The sequence below is a fragment of the Athene cunicularia genome (assembly GCF_003259725.1).
Source record: "Athene cunicularia isolate RWA chromosome 1 unlocalized genomic scaffold, athCun1 chr1_part2, whole genome shotgun sequence".
Taxonomy (NCBI): domain Eukaryota; kingdom Metazoa; phylum Chordata; class Aves; order Strigiformes; family Strigidae; genus Athene; species Athene cunicularia.
In genome coordinates this window covers 19,437,734-19,459,005 of record NW_020799092.1, presented here as the reverse complement: position 1 = coordinate 19,459,005, position 21,272 = coordinate 19,437,734, and the positions used below count along the sequence as shown (strand labels likewise).

Genomic DNA, 21,272 nt, shown 5'->3' with positions numbered 1-21,272 from the left:
TGAGGTTCCCGGGGTCACCCCCATGAACCTTCCTCTAAAATAAAACGGTAAAGACAAAGGTTAATTCTGCATCAGATATAGTGTTAAAATTTAGGAGCCATTTAGTGGCGCATACAAACAAATGCGTGGTTGCAGTCCCACTCACCACAGACACACATCCTGATCCTCAAGGTACAGCATTACTTGGTAGTCACCGAAAATGTTGCAAGGAACAGATATCTGGACACTGTTCTTTTTGCCCAGGTGACTGACCCCAGAAATAGCAGCAGAAGCTGTAACATATCTGATTTGTGGCTAAAACACAGTTCAGCATCCTTCAGAAAATGAAAAATTTATGTCCATACCTATGCGTAAATTACTTTTGTAACATATACAGCAAAATAATATGGCATATTTTACATAGATAATTGTAGCAAGGGTAATTTGCTTCACAAAAAAAATCCCAAACCTGTATATATTTCCTCCTACAGTGTGAATTCATTTCCCACTGGATAATATTAGCCTGAGTTAGAATATGTGCAAATTTTAGTTCCAAGACAATTACATGTTTTGGAGCTGATATTTCACAACTCATCAAAAGCAGAGACCGAAGCTTTTGATGCTTTAAAAGGCAATGTCTCATTTTTCCAAAGAGAATTACAGTGTCCCTTTCAAGCTTTCAGAGATACCGAACCATCAAACTTTATTTTCAATTTTGTTACAGTTGAGAAAAAAAGTGCGTAATGTTTAAGAGTTTCTAGAATTTTCTTTTAATTTTTTCTCTCTCTCCTTGCAGCCTCTGGTTACTGAAGAGTAGTTTTTCAAGTGAAACAGTATTGATACATGTTGAGAACGATGCAAAATTGAGAGTAATCCTAAATCCATGCTGACAAGCCTTTATATCATACAAACAAGTGCGTACGTCTTACTGTATCTGCTAACTGCTCAGCATCTGGGGAAGGATCCATCTCCGCATGTATGCCTAACCTTGCCATTATTTTGGGATATATAATTAGGAGTTTAGAACAGAAAGTGATGAAAAATAACAGATTAAAAGGAAAAAGTGTAAAATGGCAGAGGTACGTTATCGTGGGCAAAAATTTATGAGCATAAGATCAAGCATATTTATTCTTACTCTTTCACGCTAACAGACCGTCAGGAACCCAGCTTCACCCAGCCCTCAAGCTAGTGGCATGTCAGGAGAGGGAGTCCTGTGTCTCCATACCAGAGTGGGACCTGCAGGGTCGCAGCCACTTCCCTGGTGCTCTCCCACCACCATTCCTACTGGTCCCAGTTTGATTGTGCTTCAAAGGTTACAGCTGAACAGGATCGCAGCAGCAGATGCATATACCAAAACAGGACACACCGGATTGGAATAATCATTCGGTATTGTAGAAATTCCTTTCTAAATGCTATTTTTAATATCCAGTATTAAGCATGCTTATGGATATTCCACTTCCACCACAGCTATTACTATTCAGTTGCCATTAATGTAAACAGTGGGTGCTGGTTAATACCAAGGCAAGTGATGAAATTATTCTTTCCCATCTGGGTTTCTATAGTCTTAAATTAAAAAAAAAAAAAAAAAACATCCTGATCACCACCACATACTTTGGAAGAAACCTTCATTTTCAGGATAAAGCACATCACAGGCATTATCCCCTCTATCCTACCTAAAGCACAGTGGATAATACTACAGTTAAAGATATTAATGAAAAATGACTAATGGTAACTAAATGATTCACTTAACTTGGCTCTCTCTGTAATGTATTCTTCATATGACAGGCATTTATTAGCTCTCACTGATGACTCCACAGACACCCTGCTACGCACAGAGTGCTTGTCTACACATTAAAACTTAATGCACAAAGCAAGAATTATTGATGTTAGTTCTGTTCTAAAAGGGCAGCAGGATTTTGTTATTTTTATTCTCACCATGGCTTTATTTTCCTTAGCTACTGAATAATCATAGATTTTAAATTTTACCAGAAGCTAGTGGTCAGAAAACCCTACTAATTACCCCACAATATTATTTTTCCCACAACTGTTGTCTTCTTGTGTGACTTTTTTTACAGACACATTAAAATAAGTACACGTGTGATGTTTCAAGATTAAAAAAACCAGCTTGGAAATAGTGCTGGCACATTGTGTGCTCTCTGTATGCCTAGGGAAGCAGTGAGTCTTAATGGACCTCATATTTTCCTCAGGATTTCAGCACTTGTAAGAACAGCCAAATGCTGATAATTACTAGAGCCAAATACTGCATCAAGATGAATACTGCCTTGAATATGCACATACAATTGTCTCCACTTTACTGAAAGTATATAGGCTGTGACTGAGCAGGAGTCAAGAGCTTCACTTCTACACTGTTCTGATGAGGCATCTGACATCATAGCACACAACAGCTCTGCTGTTTATGGGCCTTTTCCACCTTGGAAGCTGCTGATTGCTCTAAACCCCAGGCCTAGATTTGGACACTGCTGGGTGCCCACCGAGACTGATGTTAATGCATGACTTAACTGCCTTCTAGAGTCCCCAAAGGAGATTTTCAAAGTGCCTGCATCCTAGGCACTTGGGAATCTCAGAAAACCCATGGCATCTCAGTCTCCTGGGAAAACCACCACCAAACTGCTGCTAAATACAGTTCTTAAAACCAATATATTTTTCCCTTCTTGAGCTAAACTGACCTCAGACATTATATACAGCTTTTTAATGGTGTTTGACTACCACTGAAGGAGATCCTCTGGTCCATTTGGTCTGTTCAGCTCCCTTTGGTGCACCACGTCAGCAGTTCTTGAGCATAAGTTCACCCAACATCGTGACGGAGAACCGGGGAGCCTGCGTTTTGTTGCTGGTGAGGTTGGGTGGTCACCTCTTCACACCTTAGACAGCTAGTTCACAGAGCACATTTTCCTGCAGCTAGACAAATCCCACCTGGAAAGATATGGCTATAATACACCCAAAACCAAACCTCACTCTGATGCATGTCTAGATATTGCTGTTGCCTTGAGAGAACCTGCAAAAAGGCACCTGCCTGTGGCTATTTCAGGCCAACTCTCCACTGCCTTGAACCTGATGTAATCCTTAAATCAGTGGAAAGTGAACAAAGAGTGCATGCAGAATGACACTGTTCAGATTTGGCAGACTAAGACACCTGGTCTGCATCCCTTTGCCAACTCAAGGAGCTTCATAAAGCCTCTGCAGCAAATGGAATAAAAAATAAGCTTCCAAGCTGAGCAGCTGAAGTGGTCCCTCTGCTTCTTTCCTGTGAATAGAGATAGAAAAGGAAGCGCTTTCAAAAGTGCTTGAGTGCCTGTCCCTGAGACCTAACCATCAGAAACCTGAATGAATCACTCACTTCTAATTGCCAAAGACAGGCTGGAAATAGACTCAAACCTAAGACACACAAGCTTTTACCCTATGCCTAAATATAATTTCCACTAACAGCCTGTGCTACGCTGCTTTAATATAAATGGCAACTTAAACCAGACATAGTAAGGGCCAATAATCTTTGAGCTATGTTTAAACAAAAGAGAGGTCAACAGGCTATTTACCATAATCCATTTTTAGGTTACATGAAATTCTAGCATAAGAAACAAATCAAGCTTGGTCTTTATGATCAGGAAAGAATGTCTCATTGTGCCTCTTTTTCTGAAAAAAAAAAAGCTGAAGATGGAAGGAAATTGAATGATTTGTTAAATAGATATATTTGATAAGGGAACATTAATGCATTTTTTCAATAATAAAAGTGAAGAATGCTGTTCCAACTAGACATTTCTTTTCATTTTTATTATACAGACAGTGCTTGATTACAGTTTAGGGAAATGAACTGAAAGAACAGATGTACTATTTTTTTGATAGGTAGTCAGAAGGGTATTTTACAGAGTCTGGGAAGAGTTGGAAGGCAGATGATTCAAAGGATAATTGAAGAATGATATTTAAACAGGTTACACTTGTGCCCTCAGGCATTAAACATAGGAGACTGTTTTTATTCTCAACACGGGAGTTTGCATTGCTGCAAAGCAAATGAATACAATGAATAATTTTGTTTCAGAGACATGCAGTAACTGCTGGTTAGCAAGCAGGGAATTTTCCACAATAAGGGGAAATAGCAACATTTAATCTGAAGTTATTTAGAATAAGCCAGATGCGATTCAGTTTAATATTAATCACCATTCATTATGTTAGAGTATCATATTTTCAGTAGTTTCATAAGAGAGATCAAAAACATTTCGGGGTAACATAGGCGACAGCAAGAACATGCAGAGACAGCCCAGGTGCAGGACTCTGGCTCTCCAGCATCAGACAGTGATGCAGAGGTCCAGCGCAGCCTGTTGGGATGGGGATCACAGGTGGTCCATGCCTCTGAGGTCTGAGGGTGCCTGGTGGAAGCTGTCAGGCAATATCCCTCCCTCCACAGTGGGCCAGATCTACCTCAAGCACGAGTCTCTGTCCCCTGCTTGAGACGTCCCAGCTCCACAGAATGCAGCTGCACTCCTGGTGCAAGCTGGGACTCCCCTGTCATGGCATAAGAGACATTCAGGGCATGTACACTACTTAGTATGTTCGAGCCACATCTTTAGTGTCAACTTTGGTATTGGATTTTGGAAGAAATGGTACCTTTCTAAGGGTTTCAGCCCTCACTACGTGTGCAGCAGGGCAGGCTCTTTAAACCCCTTGGTTCTTGGGGTCTGACACTCCCATACTGTGCTTAACAGCAGAGCACACATTAACCCTTACCAGTAAAAACCACACGTATCAATTAGCGAATTTCAGTGGAGTACACACTACATCCACGTCGATGACACATTAGTGTATCATGATTAATGTTGTGCACTTCATGCCAATTGAATTCCTAATGATTAGCCACTTAATTCTGAGCTGAAACAATTACTCTTCCCATTGAGAATGACTTGTTTCAGCTCGCAGCTTGGCAGCTGGAGTACAGAAAGCCAGTCATACCCAGTCATGCAAATACATCTTGTAGAATCAAAATTCAGATTTACTAATACATATTTTGTATGCATAATAAAGTACTGGGCATACAAAACCATCACTTTTCAAGACTGGTACAAAATCTGTTGGCAGGACTGAGCACATCCCTAATTTCAGCAGCAGCTGGGTTATGCACACATGCATGTTCATATTTGTGCACAAGAAAGCAGCTTGCCCTTGGTCTGTAAAAGCTTCCACACACACACTGGCTCTCCCTGATGTCATTTAGGCTAACATTTCAGACTCAATATATATATATATTGGTGGATGCTGCAGTGACAATATTGTAAGTCAGAAAATCAAATGGGACATCTTGATTTATATTGATTATAGTTAGGATCAAATACTTGGCTTACCTTCAAGTAAGTGAGGAATTTAAGAGATACATCTCATGGCAGCTGTGTAGTTTTGGTAGATGCACAATTTAACTTGTAACCAGTAATTATACTTGTAATTTTCTACAATCTAACCACTATGCAGACGATAATTATACCACCAATATGCCCCAGAGAAATAGATAAAGAGGCATAACTCATTTTACAAGTGTGGAATCTGAGACATAATGATCTGATGACAGAAAAATACTACTGGCAAAACCAGTATTAAAATATAGGATGCGCCCATTATGCAAACTAGCTCAGGCAATGGCCTTGGCTGAACATAGCTGCAGCACAGCAGGGTGCAAGAACTGCGCCTTGCCAGGCCACTACTGCTGCGACTTCGACATGGTGATGACTGCTGTATTATCATTATGGTGATTCAATGAAAGCATTAATGTTCCCATACTTCGAGACACAGACTACGGTATGCATGGCTGAGTATCACTGAACAGACATTAGCTCTCTGGGACCAGTTGCTCAGTGTAGTGATTATAACACCATCAGAGCTGCTAACAATGTGAATGGAGCCTTTCCTTCTTAAGTCTGTGCAACTAAGGGACTGATCCCGGCGCAAAGTAAGCAACTTTGGGGGACTCTTTCTGCTGACTTCAGTAGTTGCTGGATAAGACTCCTCTTACAAGGGGCTGCTCCAACATCTGCAAGAGCCAGCAAGAAGATCTCTGTTGACTTTCAAAAGACATCGGATCATTTCATCACCTACACACTGACCGACCAAGCAGTATGATATTTAGATGTCCTACTTCGTGTGGACTTCTAGCTTTGCAGCGAGTTGTACTCTAGCACTTCACTGTATGAGGGATCTGAGGCTGGTGTGTGTGACAGTGAGGATGCACAAGGGAGCACGTTATTCTGAGACACCCTTGTGGTGTCCAGGAGATGTTACTTAGAGGGAAGTCAAAAGCTACTTCTCAGAATTAATTTTGCAGAATAAAGTGACAGTAGCTGTTAACTGTAATAAATTTGTATCTCTGATTTCTAAATGAGTGGTTTACTTATAGTGCCTGCAGCTGCAAGCTGTCTCCCCTTTAGTTTCATCTTTGCTTGGCCTCTGCAATTACCCTCCGTGAGCTATTTCTCCAACACAGAACCAGTGTGAAGAAACAACACTCCTGTATGTTTTCTAAGGATATACACACTAGCCAAGCCCAGCTGCATCCAGACTGCTTTCCAATCCTCTATTCTTACTCTTCAGGCCTCTCCAATTTTTCAACATACTTCTTAATGAAACAAAAGGAATCACGACAGCAACCATTTTCTGGGGCTTGGTGAGTGACCCTAGTGACCACCAGTACTTGTGTGACAGATCCATTGGAAACACACGCCAATACCCACGTTCACTGTGCAAACCCAATCTATAGAAAACAAGAATCATTTCAATGTACAGCTTCCAAAGACAGGAGCTGGTTTGGCAGGGAAGAAAGGAAGCTCATTTAGGTTACTTTTAGATGCAGGTAACTGATTGAATACAAGGATTTTTATCATGCTGGTACTTACACAAGACTGACTTGTTAAGTGACAAGACAGATCTTGAACCTGCACGACTGCAGGACAGCCTTTAATAACAGATGGCAGTACTTTGCCAATGGTTGGATAGAGAGATTTGGTGTCTTAGCAGATGATACCTCTGTCTTACTTCTTTAGCCACCGATTTAATTACACTGATAATGTCATGAGAAGCAGAAATCAATTATTCATTAAACCTGCCTAAGAAATCATTCTTTTATCCCATGTATTTTGTTTCAAGATCCTTTGCACTTGGGCAAAAAGGCAATTTTCTTCATTCAGCGTCAATATTTTATACAGTCACTTAACAGCCCAAGTGAAAACTGAAGTGGGTCTGTCAAAGAGGTCCAGGGCATGATAGTCTGTGCAGGGCATGAAGGTGATGCTTGAAAACGCCACTAATCCATCTGCTACCTATCATCAGCTGCGTAATTTAGGGATGGTAAGCATGGAGCGATCTGTTACATTTCCTTTGAAAACAAAGCCCTTCTATGCACTTACATCTCAGTGTCCCATGACTTCGTTAGAGGCTGTTGGAGGTGAAACCACAGATCTTGTGCTGCCTGTTTTCTAGCTCCCTTCATTTTTAATAAAGGCAAGACATGGTTATTATTTTCTTGACACAAAAGACTTTTTTCTACATTCCCACTGAAATCAATCCTGGTTTTTATAAACCCAAAAGAAGACATTGAGTTCTCTTTACCAGCATTAAGACAAAAATATTTTCTTTTGTCTGGCTTGTTTTTGCACTAATCAACTAAAAATAAACAAGAGTGCAATTTTCAGAGTGTAAGTCTCTCCTCTCGATCCGCTTTGCCATCAACCATTCACCCTTGTTCTCTTGCTGGCTGGCTTCACCACTTTCTGATAAAGCCATGATCATACACCTGCACAGTAATTCATGTTAAAATATTCTAATTTTTGTAAGATAAAAGGTAGGAATAGGAGAGGGAGACTGAGCAGAGCTGAAGACATCAGGCTGAGAAGGAGACTTCAGGGCTGGAGGAAATGTGGAGGAGGAATGGCAAGAACTGAGAAGTAGGTCTTGGCAACAAAAAGACATTACCCCCCTGCACACAGCTGCAAATTCTGTAACAGTTTATTAACCCAAGTTTACATGAAATAAAGAAGATAAAAACAACTGCAGGGAAAGCAGTGGTATCACTCCTATCCCTACAGCTAGACACCCTGTGTGTGGTGTAACTGAGCCCTACGAGGCTGTTTGGGAGCTGGACATAACACAGATGTGTGCATCAGGCTCCACCGTCATACTATCAGTGCAAAGCTTTCTACGGTGTAAAATTTACTCCCATACACAACCACGTATTTGTATATGCACACCGCACTAATTTTTAGCATTACCCCAGAGCCCCTGAGTCCCTGCCAGGGGCCAAGACCTACTGGGACTAGAAACCATGCAGAAACAGAGGTGAAAGCATCTCTGCAGACTCTCATCTGTGCATCAGGCAGAGGGCTGAGTAGAGCACCTACGTTCTTCAGATGGAGACTCAGATTAGCAGCAAACCACACACAAATGGGAGTGTGCATAGATGGGTTGAGAGATGCCTACAAATACAGGACTTATACACTTAGTGACAGTGTGCCCATGCCTGGAAAAGTGCAGTGTGGAAGGATTTGTTTCCAGGCTGTAAGTATGTGGCATTTAAATGTAAGAAAGTATGTCCAAAGCTATGGAAAAAAACAAGGGAAAAACCTCTGCTGTGCCTACACAAACTGCTCAGAATAGTCATTCTTGGCTATTACTTTATAGAGTGATGTCACTGGCACAACAATCCCTTCAAAAAGAAAGCAGCAATTGTGGAAGTACCTAATATTACATCTCACCTTCACCATAGGAACCTTCATTCAATTTACATTAAGTAAGATGTGACACTTTGGAGAAGTACCAATGATTTCAGCTTCTCCTCACCAGTTCAATGAAACATTTCTTTTCTCCTTCAGCTGAGCTTATTATGAATATTTAATGTATCAGAATGAACTGAAAGCTACCACTGTGCATCTGCTCTCCAGCTCTCCATCCATCTATTGACATCAAGGCTTAGTACCCAAAATATGACATTAACTATATTGCTATGTAAATACAACTCCTTCAACTACCATTTCATAAGTAAAATGTATGCAGGGCAAAAGCCAAGTCTGACTTGAATAGATGAAACTGTCCTCTCCCAGCTAGAGATGTCTTTGTTACTTCAGCTCCTGATGTCAATTCCCCATGCCAGCTTGTACGTTCATCTTCTGTCCTCTAATTGAATTAATATTCACTTCCTCTTACTAATCCCCAGATGCTTGTCTGAAATGATCTAAGACACAGCCCACGTTTACAGAGAGGAGAGAAGAGAAAAGATTTATATTATTGATAGCTACAGAGGTTTGCTAATTTTCTGTGCAGCCAGGCAATCTGACTGCAGGAATACTGCAGTTGGGTGTAATGTTTTGCTTTTAGCCCTGTGCTGGAACCACACTCATAATACTGTTTAGATGTGATTTAAGATTGAAAAGAAAGGAAAACTCCTTGCTGGATTTTCAAGGCACCAGAAATACATATAAACTGCTGTGCACTAAGTTTGCCAACTAACTTTGGTTTGGCTATAGTTACTATGTCACTACCAGGAAAAAAAAGAAAAAGGGGAAATCTTTTCATCATCAACTTACACTCTTCAGCATTTTCTAGTGGAACAGAATGTGTGGAATGGTGAAAAGGGAGATAAAACTACAGTTACAATTATAGCTCACTTCTGATCCCCCAGAACAGATCCTTTAACTAGAAGTTTGGCCTCTTTAGAGCTTGGGAGTTTTCCCATTGGTTTTCAAGAGATCGGGTTTCACTTTTCTCCCAAGGTTATGAATGGACAGAAACATCTATACTGACAGCATGCTGGAAAACCTAGAATACAAAGCCACTCTCCCCCTCCAATGCAACTACACAACAGTCTCAGTATGAAGGAAATAAAATTTTGTTTTCATTCTGTCCTCCACAATCTGCCGTTGCCCCACACATGTAGGGATGGTTCAAACATAAGACTCCATCCACACCAGGATATACAATTCTACAGACTGACTGAGCAACAAGATCTACTTGAGTAGCCCCAGAATGATTGCTAGTACGTTATTCTTACAGAGGAAAAAAAGACATACACAATATAAACACTGGTTCTGCTGTGTTCAAATGCTGTATAGGCATCACCTTGTAAAAATACTTTTTTTCCTTTTCTTTCCACACCTCTTCCATATGAGCAAGAAGCAAGGTCTGAAAACTAGCGAATAAAAGCAGTTTAAGTGTGGCTGAGCCAGGTGATGATTACTGAAACAACCAATCTTTCAGTCTGATAATTAAACAAGCAAATGTAAGAACAACTCTAACAACCAGCAGTTGGGGAGTTTCCCACACATGGGACATGCATCCTCTACTTGTGGGGATTCAACTCCTGGTTCTGGGAGAGTGCCCTGAACATTGGTAGCAACAGCCCGCGCCCCTCCAGTTCATGCTCTGGATTCACTGCACTGTTAATTACTGCCGTCATGAGGGTCTGACAACATCAAACAAGATTGACAGAGCAAGGCACAATTTTCTCCTTGTTTTACCAGACTAACAGACAAGCACACAAGGTCTTAAAATGACTGTGGCTCGTACTGTATTAGAGCCTCAGATCATCATGACAAGAGGCTTAATAAAGAGCCTGTTAGCCTGAAATCCTACTCATTTCTTCTATTTAGTTTCAGAACACAAGACAGCATCAACAGGAAAGACTGAAGACACTCACTGCTGTGTCAGCCATGTACCTGACTTGAGCACCCCACCGCCAAGAGCAGGATGCACAGTCAAATCGCCTAAAGTCCATCACTACCCCCCGACACACCTGTGAGATCAACCCCAAGTCAACTCAAGTGTTTCTCAGCTACTCCTACTGGAAGAACTCCATCTGAATTCACTGCTAATTTCAGCTATCCCTAAACTGCGTATTTTCCAGCTGACCTTTTTGCTCAGCCCTGTCCACAACCATGCAGTGCAGCAGGAGGGGAAGTGTGCTTCTCCAGCGTGCTAAGCGAGCACTACAGATTAGGCTGCAGCACCTGGTTTGGCCCACCTTACACCTCCTCACAAACTTCAGCAAAGAGAAAACTTACTTGGAAAGTGTCCTTATAATCTGTGCTTGATTTAATGATTTACATACTTGTACAAAAACTCTACAGGCTGCTTCCTCACAGTACCATGAATTACCTTAGCGAACTAGTCCCAAAAGCCATGCTTGCTTCTGCAGCTACATCTCTCAAGGAGCAGTATTTTAATCCTGCTTTGTCTATGGTATTTAGAGAGAAGCATTCCTGAATCTCTCTGCATAAATGGACAAGCAGATTATTGTACTTTTACTGAAGAAAGCTTTGGTAAAGTGCAGCTGGTTATGTTATTGAGGTTAATTTATATTGTACAGAGCTAAAGTGAATGAATAATACATATCAATATTACATACAATATTAATGAATACTACAGGTCAGTTTGTAGGATTTAAGATGCTACATCAGACACAGTTAAGTGTAAAAATGGGACTTGGGCACTGAAATGTCTTGAAAATAATTGCAAATTTAACAACTTTTTCTGCCCCTCCTTAATATTAAAGTTAGATAGTAAATGAGAATTACAAGTAACAGTAGTTATGTTTTATGTTTGTATTCTTTCATTTTCATAATTACGTCTATTGGAATATATTACAGTCCCTCAGGGAGAGAGGTTGCAGCTGGGCTTTCTGGATTTAAAGAGATCATCTGGCCCTGTTGCAAGCAGGTTGATTCTGCTGTGCAGAGCTAAGAAACCTCTTTGATAACAAAAAACACAGGGAAAAAACAAAAGGCAGATGTTTGAACACAGTTGATACCCTTCACACAATGGAGAAAGCTGCCCAAAACCTACTTGCACCAGAAATAAGCGAGAGGCTCAGTTTACAAAGTCTAGGCTAAGAATATTGGGATACAGCTACTCAGCCAGTGATGCTGGAGCACTTGTTAAAGCGCAGACAGAAAGGATGCGCTCCGCCTCTGCAGGAGCTGGTGGCAGAAATCTGTGCTCACTACACCTACCTGCAAACACTGACATTCTCCCACTGCCCTTTGCTTCCTAACTCTCCAAAGCACCACATCACCCTACATTTTGAGGTACGATTATCCAGATTTTCTGGTATATAAATTTCAAATGGGGAGGAAGAAAAGAGGAACTCAGTGCAGAGAAAGAGTCAAGTGTCTCATTTGAACATTAGTCCAGAGCAAGCATCTGACTTAACTAAAATGGTTCAGATCAACAGAGGTCAGATTTGGAGACAATTAAACACAAATTAGGCATTGGAATGCTCCAGGGCAGTGGTGGAGTTCCCACCCCTGGAGGTGTTTAAGAGTCTGGTTGACACAGCACTGAGGGATATGGTGGAGTTGAGAACAGTCAGTGTTAGATTAATGGTTGGACTAGATGATCTTCAAGGTCTTTTCCAACCTCGATGATTCTGTGGTTCTGTGAAAAGGCTGCTGAACACACCGGATCAGAGCCCTGGAATCCAGGTCTTCTCTTCATGCAGCTGCCCAAGTGCCTGTCTAAGAGGGAGCCCACACATTGCATACAGATAGCCAGTTTTGAAAGCTGTGTTATCCTCTTTCCCTTACAACACATACAACCCTTCTGGTTTTGGTCATATCTCCTGTATTATTAAATCTTTCTTCTCATACTTTTAAGCCTCCAGAAAGTCTTTATATTAAAACTCATATGGTCTCAAAATAATAGAATATGAATCAAGGACTGGAGAAATTAAAAAGAGATGTCTCTGCTGCTTCTTCTTCTGTCGGGGAAATCTGAGCTATTTTGAGTGAAGACTGTATTTTTTCATTTCATGCAGGTAACAAGTCTTTTATTAAACACAGGTGCCCAAAAATTCATCCCAATGCACTGCAGTAACTTGAATGAGCATGTCCTGGGGATAATTCTGGCCTTGAGTGCTAGTAGTTACTGTACATTCTTGTCTGATTAATTCCTCTTGACTTACAAAGGCATCCATCATGTCACAACAAATGATCTATGAAGCACACTGTACCTGAAACCCTCTCCCTCCACAAGTCATTTCCTCAGCATTTAAAACAGGCTCTTATCATTTGTAATCAGTAATTAATAACAAAGCATTCTCACTAGTGCAATTTTTCTGCTAAGGTTAATGTAATATTTCATCCCAGGCCAGATGCTGTTCCACAACTTCCAAGCACGACAATAAGTAATGTCTTTGCATAAGAAGTCATCCACGGAGTAAATCAATTAGCTCTTCTTTCATCAGCAGGTGTTTTGCTGCAGCAAGGAAAGCTAATTACATATAAAGTTGTTTACCAACAGGACTATGTACCCTAAGTTTTGCTTTGTGCATTTACTTTTCTTCCCTATGTCTCCATTCTTGATTTTTTCCAATAAGGATTTTTTAATCTATTATCAATCAAATACCATGATTATGAGCAGCATTTACCACACTGTTGTTAACTGCACGGATTTGCCTAGAAAGATCAGCATCAATCACACAACATGTGTTTTCTGCATTGGTAAAACTTGTGGGCCACTTCTTCCCCTCAAGAAGGACACATACATATTTATGACTATTCATCTCAGTTGCAAAGCATCAATAAATTCTAACGTATTGTTCTTTAGATAAACTGTACTATTTCTCATACTCTTAAGTCCACATTGGGATATCTGTATTGCTGTCCCTGGGAGAAAATTCAGCACCCAGAACATATATATATATATATATATATATATGTAAAAACATGAGAAAAATGTGTGTCTATCACCAATGCATAGAGCTGGTGTAATCTTCTTGTCCTACTGAAATTGGCAAGTAACTTTGGAGACCTACATATTTCCCCCCTTTTGATTGATGTAGTAATTGTCTGGCATCTCAGGCTTTTCTTGCATAACATAGCTGAAGGAGACACATGAGGGCTCAGGAAGCTCACGACTGACAGGTTGTTGTGCACTGAGCAGTGTCATGAGTTCTTTATCCTTCTTGTAGTCTGTCCTGGTCACCTGCTGCCACAGACAAAACACCAGGTAAATTGTACCTTTCATCCTACTCAATGACCTGCCCTTTGGTTTTGTGTTTCTGAGAACGAGAAGCTGTAGCACACAGAAACAAACTGCACAGTGCTCAGTGCCTCAGGATTACCAAGGGCAGAAACACCAGGTTTTAAGCACTTGAACCTTTGATTCAAAGTGCTGTGGATGATGCATACATAGAGCTCAGACCACAAAGCTCACCACAAACCTCTGTCCAGAAACTGGTACAGTTCCCCACAGAGTCATCCTAATGAGTGGAAATCAACTGAAGATTGGAAAGTACCAACCCAAATGAAAGTTGAGTGATGTGGACTGAACGAGGTTGATGTTTGCTGATGCTATCCAGGCAGATAAGCCACAGATAATCCCACAGCAGTTCCCCAAAAAGGAGCATTTGTGGCCTGAGGTAACTGGCTGTGTATAAACTCTGTCTGCAAGGCAACAGCTCGCTTTCTTCCTTTCACTTGGTGGGAAGGAGGAAGGAGATAAGAGAAAAAGAAGTAGCAATATAAGAGATGGGACATTTTGGAACAACTGCTCCAAGCCAATCCAATACAATTTAATAACACAAAGGGAATGGAAGGTCCACAGCTCTGACTCACCAGGTTTAGCAAATCACTAGACACTCTGGCTCCAGCTACACCAAACACAGCCACCTAGAAATACATCTTCTTGACAAAAAGAAATGTGTTTGAAAGGGCAAGTAACAAATGGCAAAGAGTGTGACCTTTACTGAAACAGCCGTGTGGACTCATGAATTAAAGTCAGGCAATGTCAGACTAGAAACTGATATAAACTCATGCTTGGATTTGGATCCTAGTGGATACAGGACTGAATCTCTGCTGCGTTCCTCTCAGAATTCTAGATTAGTTAGATCAAACAATGATGCAGCCTGTATTTAATGAGAATTAAACGTTAATATTCACATCTAGAAGACAAACTCTAACTTTAAAGATGCAATTATTTCCCATCCTTTAATATTTGATCTTTGTTGGTTTGCAAATTCTTGTAATTCAGTAGCACATTCATTACACCAAACAGATCAGCGTTAACCACTAAAGTGTGCAAGCCTCAAAGTTGCCCATATGATGTTGCCCAATTCTGAACTTCTGGTGACTCCAGCTCATGGGATGACCCACAATTATCTGTTATTTTTGGAGCAGTGGGGCTGTACACAGTCATGCAAATTACAAGACACAGTTGTATACACTGTCTTCCAACAATATGTCTTGCAAGTATTTCTTTACCCATATTCTTAAATTCCTGGGGTTTCACATACAGAAAAAAGCAACCACCCAAGATACAACACCAGCTGCATTCCTGCAAGGCTCTTCATCTGGGTTCAGTTACATCTAGATTTTCTCCTTCGCTACTTCTGTGTGTTGAATCCTCTTTCTCTTCCCATTTACAACTATGTGTGAAGGAAAATAGTTCTTCTTAATACAGATCCAAATTGGCTTTTTAAATTAACCCATTAAAGAAATGGCCCATTTCAGCCTTCAAAATTTGCTGCGGGTACCTCTGCACCTTATTACTAAACTTCCACCTGAAAATGAAAGGAAGAAAAAAGATAAGAGGGTCTCAAAGACATGCAGCACACTGCCTGCCATGTATGCGGAGACCACAGCTTGGAAATCCACTTACTCAGTATAAGTTCAGTTATATTGACTTTTCTTCCCCTCACAGTATATTAGCACTCATGAAAAATCTTGCAGTGAAAGCTGTAGTGAAGAAATCTTTTGTCCACAGACAAATGCACTTCCCACATTCTGCTCTATTACAACAGGCAAAAGAGCAAAAGCATTGTTCCTATTTTTGCAATAATCACAGGGCCAGACACTCAGCTAAGACATAAACACATGGGCTTTGTCATGGACACTTTCTCTAGCCCTAATTCAGAGCTATCTCCACCCATTTATCCTCCCCTTTTCACCAAACATACACACCAATTACAATCAGTCCACTGAAAATCTGACTGCAGTTCTAACATTCAGCTCCTACAAGTCACCAGACCACCCTTTCAGTCACCTCCAGAGAATTGCCACATTTGAATTTACTCAATCTAAATCTTTCTTTCTGTTTTGGGTTTTCATTTTTCCGTTTTATTTTTTTCCTTCCCTTCCCTTTCCTTTTCACAACCATTTACCAAGCCAAAAAGAGAATCAAGAGACAAATGATGGCATCTGCAAACAACTCAAACAACTCCATAGAAGGAAACAAAACAGCACAGAATCCGAGAGGCTGTTATATGTCAGCACAGCAAATACCCACAGTCAAATTCTCAGCTGGTGCAAATCAACCTGTCTCCATCTGCTTTTATGAGGGCAGTGCAACCTGATGTTGAACACACAGTAGAAAAATCTTATTCATGCTAAACTACAGCATTTTAAATTTGAAAAAGAGTATTGTCCCTATCTGGCAGCTATTTCAATTGATGGCCAACTCTCATCTCCCCTGATAGTGAACAGCCAGGAGCATGCTCCTTGCGAGGATGTACAGGCCCTTAATAACACCTCAAAGGAGGGAGCCCCATACAGCCCCCTCCCTTGCCCACCTCTCTCGGGGTCCTGGACACATTCCCAGGAACAGCAGCTGCAGCAGTCATGGGTGCACACTGCTGCCTACACGAGGAGACCTGAAGCATATGAAATGTACGGTGTGTTCTATGGAGAGGATGGTGATGCATAAGCAGGGTCTCCTGTTATACTAGATCATGTAAAAAGTAGGCACATGGACACATTAAATATTTAAAGTTTCCTACCCTTAAAAAATCACAACTGCACCTAGCTTGTAGTAATCCAAAGCCATAACTGCAGAACATCTTTCAGTGCCTTTAGTCTGTTGTTTGAATTATACAGATTCCTTTGAATTACAAATATCTGCTCCATCAGCTCCTCCATTCCTCTGAGGCAGAGCTGAACTGAGTGCCAAAGAGTTTCTGTGACAGCACACATAGCCATCGGCATCCAGGAGAAAAACATGGGTTCACAACTCCTGGAGTCCTACAGATTCTGATGGTCAAAGGTTAAAGATCTAACCAATGCTTTCAATTACCTAGATCAGTAAGAGATATTAGCCAAAAATGTCTTCTTCCATATTTATTATATATTAACTTCTGACCTGACTTTACAAATGGCTGTTCACAATTTTCTCAGCAAGAAACTGAAAAGATAGAGGTCTGATCTCCATCTCCCCCAACCCCATAGCTACTGGTGAATTCTTAAGGACAAGAATGCTACTGCCAAAATACAGACAGTCTCTAATCTGCCACCTCACAGACAGACATTTATTTGGGCAAAAATGGATAAAAAAAGATGACTCATGTATTTGAAGAAATATTGTAGGGGTCATCTCCAGTCTGTTGTCTTCTATGGCAGCCTCTACTCACTGCCTTTTCTTGGTTTTCCCAAAATGCACGCACTTGCTTGCCTGAGATTGCCATTCCCTCTTGGACTGCGTGCAGCATGCAAACCCCCATCCACAAACCAAACACCAACTAAGAACAACAAAAGAAACAAAAACTAAAAGCTTGACAAGAACAGATGTCAGCTGATGGAAACGCTTCCATCTTGTAAAAAAAGTCATTTGCTTAGTTCAACATCAGCTGCAAGAACTGTGGCGCATCCTCAAACACTGACTTTTTGGCTGGCTTGTAGGCGAGCCCGGAAAGGGATGCTAATGGTTTGCTTGGTCAGGGCATGCAGAAAGGAAGGAGAGGCAGTGAAGGAGCTGCCAGCTGCATCCCCTGCTTCAGGAAGCTCAGGAAATCTTTTCAGTTGACCAAGCTTGCAACGGCTCTGGGACTATGGCCCTTCAATTGATGGGGGGTGTTTCTTTCTTGGATGGCCTTTAACAATGTTAAAGGGCAAGGAGGTTTTGATTGACACACAGCAGACTTCAGAGAGACTAATTACTTAGCCAGTCTCTTTTCCCTTACCAGCCCCTCTTGAGCATCTGTAAAGAGTCTTAAAATTAACCTGCAAATGCTAACATTTTTCCTTTGTAGCACTGGATTGTTCCTCCTCAGGGCTTTTACATGCATTGTCCATTTACCCAGTGCCAACTCCCACAATGGTCAATAAAGGCCAGTATATTAGTATGATAAACTCATGTTCCCAGCCATGCACAGAATTCAAACTGAATTAGAAAGTCAGTCTATGTTCATAAAAACCAGGCAATTGAGCAAATGGAGCTTTACTGCACTACAGAACAGATATCACATATCTTTGGGTTGTTGTCAATTCTTCATATAAATACTTTAAATCACTTAGACTTAATTTTGCACACTATAGTGAGTCTCTTCATAATCAAATAGTATTTAAAACATTTACTGCCTTGTTAAATCTAACAAGTTAGATTTATTGGGATAGTCACTTTCCTTAATAGCCAATTTAGTAAAACTCAATGTATTCATTGATGGATAAATATATAATAGGCGGTTGTTAAACTTTAATAAATATGTTTAATAGTCAGCTGGCATTTTCTCTCAATGGCAGCACTTCCTCTCAGCTGCCAACAGGAAATGCTGCTCTTGAATGTGCCAATTCAGCCCACATGTAGGGAATAAATTGATCCGGAGGAGTGAACAGGAGCACAAATTTCAGGTAGCTTTCCTGCACTGCTTGTCACAAGAACGCTAGCTGAGATTATCCTAAGCTCCCATCAAGACCATCAGGTGTTAAATAGCACACAGTGTAAGGAAGAGTATGAGCTATTGTGTTTGCCTAGACTTGTGCTGGGTTTGTGTGTGTGGAGGGGTTTTTGGTAGTGGGAGAAGGGGCTACAGTGGTGGGCCCCGGTGAGAAGCTGCTTGAAGCTCCCTCAGCTCCAAGTCAGACCCACCTCTGGCCAAGGCACCAGTGGCCATGCCTCTGCAGTAACATCTTTAAGAAGGGGAATCTGGGAGGAGGAGGGGGAGTTGTGAGGACACCTATGTGAACACTGAGGCCAGTGGAAGAAAGGAAAAGGGAGGGGGGCGGGTGCATCAGAGCACTCCCTTACAGCTCGTGGTGATAGGGCAGTCACTCCCCACTGCCACCCATGGAGGTCCACGGTGGAGCAGAGACCCACCTGCAGTCTGTGGAGGACCCCAGCTGCTGTGCCTGGAGAAGGCCAGGACTCTGTGGGAAGAAGCCTCTGCTGTTGTAGTTCAGTGCTGGGAGGATTGCAACATGCAGGAAGGACCCACACTGGAGCAGCACAGAAACGGCTGTGGCCCATGGGAAGGATTTTAAGATGTAGTAATGCTTCTCACTGTCCTACTCTGTCTGTTAAGTGTTGTTGTTAGTGTCTGAATTAAATTTATGTTCTTTTTCTTCCCTTAATGAGTCTGTCTTTTGCCCATGACTGTAATGGGTGAGTCATCCTCCCTATCTTTATTTCAATTCCTGAGCTTTTGCCTTCATTTCTCCTTCGCAGTCCTGAGGGGAAAGGGTGAGTGGGCAGCTGCATGGTGCTCACTTGCCCTCTGAGCTCAAACCACGACAGACTCCATACAAGCAATGATCAAAGACAGGAAGAGCAGCTGGCTACCTGAAAGCTATATAAATGAGACTAATGTATTATTAACATAATTTACAATCTTAATGCAATCCTTGTTTCGTGTATATCATATTTTATTCTCTCACCCCACCCTGCCATTCTGTGTGTTGATTGACAGATTAAATCACAATGCCCCAGCTCCTAGCTATGAGATCCTACAGGTACTCTTTTTAAGGCTTTTAGGTACCTAAGAAAAAATTTTAGAGGGGTCCACATCATCTGATGACCAAAACCCTTTAAAAATCAGGCCCCTAGCTCAAACTGTAGAACTTTATGGCTAAAACTCTACAGGTTCAAGGACCAGGTCTCCAAGATAAAGACAGTTGCTGCATATAATGAGAAAAAATAGACCACGATACCTTCAAGAGAGCCGGCATTTGTACGCTGGGCTGGGAAACTTGGTCATAGCCATGAGACACTCACCTGGGTGGGATTATACAGTTCCTGGAGTGGGCTTCTGGATCCCTTCCGGCAGCAAATGTCCATCCCAAATGGATTTCTACGCATTACTGCAAGGGGAAATTGAAATTAAAGCAGGTTAGCAACATTGGTTAGCAGTAACCTATTGCAATATGAAATCAAGAAGAGATTTTCTAACAGATTGGGGGCCTCTAGACAATGTTGTGTCTTAAATCCTAATTTTATTTTCCATATAAATTGTCCAAGAGGTAAATCCTTTATCTATTGTGGAAGCTACTGGAAAAAGAAAAAAACTCTCTGGTTCCCCTCTTATAAAAGCTGTTATCCAAAAACTTCCAGCTAGAGCACACAAAAATTGTAGGGACCAAAGCAACACAATTTTCAGCAGTACCAGCTACCTGCTTCTCAGATCATCCGGGAGGAGTCAGATGTATTCCTATAATCAGCATCTATGAAAGGCAACATCTGAGACTCTCTCAGCCTAAATAAAGAAGTACACAAACCTAGCATTAAAACATCTGATTTTAAAGCTTTTGGCCTAACTCTTTCTTCAGTTTCTCCTAGAACAGACACTCAGCAGTACACGACGCACGTACAGTCAATCACTGCAGCACTTCTTGCTCCAAACTCTATTTTGTTACATATATTGCAACTGAGTATTTGACTGATCTGATAACCAACATATGTTATGTTATCCCAGTTGGAGCCCAGCAGGTTTTCAAACCAAAGGCTTTGTCAAAAGCCTGACTGAGGAGCATTTTGGATGATAGTGTTTCTAGAAGAGACCTTGATCTGAGCCCCAGCAGGCACAGAGATCATCAGTTTCAAGTTAGATCTTTGTGACCATGAAAGTCTACATAAGAAGCCATTCAGCTCTGATCTCCCTCTATAGTCATGAGAAAAACAAGAGCTTGCCTGTCTGTCTAATCTCATGTGGCCCACATCATCCTCTGCAAACACTCCTCTGCCCCAGCTTGCTCTGCTAGCTACGAAAGGAGCATCAGGCAATCAGATGCCTGTATCGGGCACCACAGCAAGGGCAGATTTGTCTTCTCAAGGTTTAATTAACACACAACCAAGAGATGTTCCTGCTGGGAATCCAAAGGCATTACACAGAGTCAGGCATGCTTTTACCACCGCTTGCCACGTTTTGTAACCAGAAACTACTGAAGTGTCCTATAGCAACAGTTCTGAGCTGCAACACTTGCAGACATGATATTGCAGGCTTCAAGCCAAGAGTCAGAGAATACAGTCAAGTAATGTTTTAATGCAGAGGGCTAATACACAGTCCTAACTGATACATCAGGTAGTATGAGCCACAGAAAACTGTACAGAGT

The 21,272-nt window shown here is 41.4% G+C and overlaps 1 protein-coding gene across 1 annotated transcript in view; it reads right to left on the bottom strand.

Annotated features, from left to right (window-relative positions):
• CHST11 (carbohydrate sulfotransferase 11) overlaps nucleotides 1-20,036 on the bottom strand; it is a 97,945-nt gene extending 77,909 nt beyond the window's left edge. Inside the window, exon 1 of the mRNA XM_026868459.1 lies at nucleotides 19,939-20,036. Coding sequence (XP_026724260.1) covers nucleotides 19,939-20,022 — 84 coding nt within the window. The 5' untranslated portion in view covers nucleotides 20,023-20,036. The remainder of the gene's footprint in view (nucleotides 1-19,938) is intronic.
• Between the last annotated feature and the right edge of the window lie 1,236 nt (nucleotides 20,037-21,272).